Source organism: Elaeis guineensis, chromosome 5, assembly GCF_000442705.2.
Source record: "Elaeis guineensis isolate ETL-2024a chromosome 5, EG11, whole genome shotgun sequence".
NCBI classification, from domain to species: domain Eukaryota; kingdom Viridiplantae; phylum Streptophyta; class Magnoliopsida; order Arecales; family Arecaceae; genus Elaeis; species Elaeis guineensis.
This window is the reverse complement of record NC_025997.2, coordinates 5866239-5870139: the sequence shown is the minus strand read 5'-3', so window position 1 is coordinate 5870139 and position 3901 is coordinate 5866239. Positions and strand designations below refer to the sequence as shown.

The window sequence follows — 3901 nt, the reverse complement described above, 5'->3', positions numbered from 1 at the left end:
GTTAATATGTTCATTTGACTTATGGTACTCACGTAGTCAACATGATTATTGCACCATAAACAGCTTTAATCGGAGAACAAGCTCTCTCTCTCTCTCTCCTCCCCCCATTCTCCGATGCAATCCTGCACGGACGAGGATCAGTTCTCAATGTGTGACGACATCAACAAGTTTGTGCAACTCATGGGATCAATTAGACTGAAATACTTTTTCTAACAGAGTAGTCATAAATTTTGCAAAATGTTAGACAAAAACAAAAAATTAGATTTTTCAAGAAAAATCATTTTTCCAAGCAGTTTTTCTTACGTCCAAACACATCCTAGAAAAAAAAACTTCCAATTGTTTCAGCAAAAAAATGCTCATACACATGCTTCCAGGTTATAGAAGGTAAGGAGAAAAGGAAGAACGAACCAGAAGCCGGAATCCACTGCTTTCCATGTCGAGATTTCAAAGAGATGTAGAGCCTCCGCACCGTTCCGCATTGGAATCATACTCTATAACTCTTGTGATGAAAAGAAAAGAATGGCTCTTATATCTCAATGGGATTAACAACAAAGGCCATCCTGAAGATAATGGTGCTCATCACCTTTATATCAGCCCATGATCAAAAGAATGCTCATGCGCATTAGCAGCAATGAAATATAACAATACTAGAAAAGCCAATCTAAGGCGTAGGCCCAAGGAAAATATTCTACCGAGGAAAACCAATCTACAAAAGCGCCAAATGTTGCAGTCCAAAGTCCAAACACAACTTCATACTCACGTAAAACATAGTCGTCAAAATAGCCACCATTGCTGCTTCCAACTCTCAGAGAATGACCAACTAATAAATAACAAAAAGGATTAATATTGTTGTTCCACAGACAAAACCTAGGAGAAAAAAATCTCAGTACTTCAGTGGGGCGAGGATATCAAGCTGGGAGCCAAGTTTCTCTTCGGCAGCCTTTTCAGCCTTCAACCTCAGCTTTGCTAGTTGCTTTCTCCTTTCGTATGCCACCTGAGCCCTCTGTTTCCTCTTCGCCTCCAGCTCCTGCATAACGAGCATTTAATTTATTTGTTAATGACCATTAAAATTGAGAACCATATTTACATAATGGTGAAAAATCATCCCTTAACCAATAACTTCCACAGCGTCAAAAGAAAACATGATATTGTCTTAAAGATTTTCTCCCTTTCCACGAAGCTTCCTTCAGATTGTCGAACAAGCAGGATGAAGCTGGGGCCAGTGCACTTGCCAATACATTTTCTCAATATAGTACAGTGTGCTCAGAAACAAAGACCAGACTGGTCGAAATGAGACCAAAGTTTTTGGGGGACCAAAATAACTTGATGGTGTTTGGCTCAAACAACCAACGACTGCATTAACATTGGCATTGGAAACAAAACATCTTTCTATCAGCACTGTGCTAAAGTTGATTCAAACTTATCATCATGTTGAAAAAGAAAATTATTTAGATTCAACTTTAAGCAGCAAGATATATTTGATCATATATACAATAGGTATACAATTAACATGTAAAAAATAAATAGTTAGAGCCTGTTTTGATATATTCCTACAGGAATATCCTACAAGAATCAAACCTGTTGCCCACCCAGCCTGCATCTTCTAAGGTCCCGCTAAAGTCCCAGCCTAAATCCCAGTTGTGGCCTATTACTCTGTAGGAAAGGGGATAAAAGACCCATAGAGATTTTTTTTCTTCTTCTACAGGATTCGAAGAAGGGGATTTGGTGTTGATCCCAATCCATGAATCCAACAGGAAATTCAGCCCAAATCCTGTTAAATTACCCAAACAAGCCCTTAAGCTAATATTTTATCCAAAAAAAAAATCTTTGACATGAGCATCTCACAATTATCTGATTTGTCTATCCAATTAAAATACGTTGTCAAGCAACTTGACTAGTTTACGGTGTAAAACTCCAAAGTAAAGCACTACAAAGACCGAAATTTCAAGTAGCATTGTAACACTCCATACAGTATGATACCTAGCCAGACCTAGATGATATAAAATGTATGCAATAGTCCTGTCATAGAAAATCATTATACTTGGCAGAACAAGAATCAGGCATAGGCAAAGAATTTGGGACCACAAATTGATAAGAGAATCATCAATATGTATGTATGTATATCAACTGCTGGAAAATTCATCTGGTACTAATTTGTAAAAGTACTATCCATAGAAAAAATATCATAAACCTTTTAAGCCAAGTTGCAATTTCCTCAGAAGTGATAGACTGGAAATAGTAGAAGTTAGATTATAGTTGATTTGTTTTTCCCTTAAAGCTTCTGTCACCTTTCTGAGTAAAAAGTCGCTACCGCAACCCATCACCTCAAAAATAAAAAAGAAAAAAAATTGTGTACTTGAAACAAACACAACCCACAGCACTCACTATTAGCAGTCATGAAGCTTTCAGTAATCCCCTATAAGACCCCAACACCCTCTGATACTAATATCCAACATGGTATTAGTTCACTAACCTAACATATCTAGAAAGAAGCTTCATCCAGTCCACGAAGATGTTCAGATTATAATAAAAAGGAAACAACTTCCAAAACTATAAAGCATTATTTGCATGCGCTTACCATTTCCCATTTTCTTCCCTCCAATTAACAAATTGTCAGCATTTCATTATAAAATATATGTCCACTGCACATCCTAGTTGTCCAGACAGCAAAAAAAGACATACAATAAACCAACAAATCGTTGTTCTCTTGATTCATAATTACACCAATTTACCAATTTTTTAAATATCCAAAGAGCTGGGCAGGCTACTGCTGAAGTTAAAGAAGCAAAACTGCATTACATTGAAAATCAGAAATGAATGAAAAAAAGATCGTTATGCACACATCAAAAAACGAGCAGGCGACAAGGCTACATACAAAAAACTAACTGACGGCACATAAAAGGGTCACCAGATGGTAACTAAACATATAGAGAAAGTAATGGAGCAGATTTGGTCGAACCTTAATAGTATCATAGTGACTCCATCCAACCTCCGAGGAAAGCCGCCCCAGCAAGCAGTACTTGTGCCCGGCCTGAAGCCTTAAAACCCTGATTCCACCCAGGAAAACCACCAAAACATCAATAAAACTGGCAAAAATCGAAACTTTTCTAAATGAGAATAGCAGTAGTCGCTAGCTTGTACTTGAGAGCGTCCGGAATAACCATCCTCTTCATCTTATCGTACGGCGGAGGCACCCCCTCGTAGGCCTTTAGCCTGGCAAGCGCGGCCGCGCCGCGCTTCGTCTTGTGGGGAATCATCCTGCCAAAATAACGATCTAATAGTATGAGATTACCGGAAAACCCTAATCCCAGCGTTAACCATAATTAGAGAGAAAGAAGGGGGATTACGGACCCACGGATGGTGCGCCAGAGGATCTTAGCGGGCGCACGGAAGTGGATGGGACCGTGTGAAGGTTTGGTGTTCATGCGCTTGCGGAGGAAGCGGAGGTACTTCATCTTCTGGCGGACGAGGCCACCGGAGAGGCAGATCTCCTCGCACCGCACCACCACCACGCGCTGCCCGTTGAGGAGCTCCTTCGCCAAGATCGACGCCAGCCGACCGAGCATGTGGTGACGCGCATCCACCACCACTCTCTTCGCGCAGATCCCCGACCCCGAAACCATGGCCTCTCTCTCTCTCTCCTCTCTCTCTCTCTCTGGGGATTGGATTCGCCGAGGTCTGCCTTTTTTGGAGATTGCGGCTAGGGTTTTCTACCGGAGGCTTTCAGAAGACAGCAAAGGAGTATGGGTATAATGTCTCGCGGGGTAGGATAAAAAAAAAAAAGGGTTCTTGTTGCGGCATTGAAACCACGACATTAGTTAAGCCATGAAAAATTTACCTGCTTCGATTGGATTTAAATTTAAATAGGCCGCAGTAAAAATCCTAGCCAGTTTCTTCACTC

General features: G+C 40.5%; 1 protein-coding gene across 1 annotated transcript; it reads right to left on the bottom strand.

Annotated features, from left to right (window-relative positions):
• Positions 1-662: 662 nt before the first annotated feature.
• LOC105044607 (large ribosomal subunit protein uL13w) lies at positions 663-3668 on the bottom strand. Its single transcript, XM_010922557.3, has 4 exons — positions 3352-3668; positions 3142-3258; positions 2960-3047; positions 663-1027 (listed from the first exon to the last, which is right to left on the bottom strand). The coding sequence occupies exons 1-4, from the start codon at positions 3621-3623 to the stop codon at positions 884-886; spliced, it is 621 nt and encodes a 206-aa protein (XP_010920859.1). The 5' UTR covers positions 3624-3668; the 3' UTR covers positions 663-883.
• Between the last annotated feature and the right edge of the window lie 233 nt (positions 3669-3901).

Coding starts and splice junctions, on each gene's coding strand:
- LOC105044607 (XM_010922557.3), bottom strand. CDS start 3,623: ATGGTTTCGGGGTCGGGGATCTGCGCGAAGAGAGTGGTGGTGGATGCG. Junction 3,048..3,141: donor GTTATTCCGGACGCTCTCAA/GTACAAGCTAGC, acceptor GGGTGGAATCAG/GGTTTTAAGGCTTCAGGCCG. Junction 1,028..2,959: donor GTCACTATGATACTATTAAG/GTTCGACCAAAT, acceptor CTCGTTATGCAG/GAGCTGGAGGCGAAGAGGAA.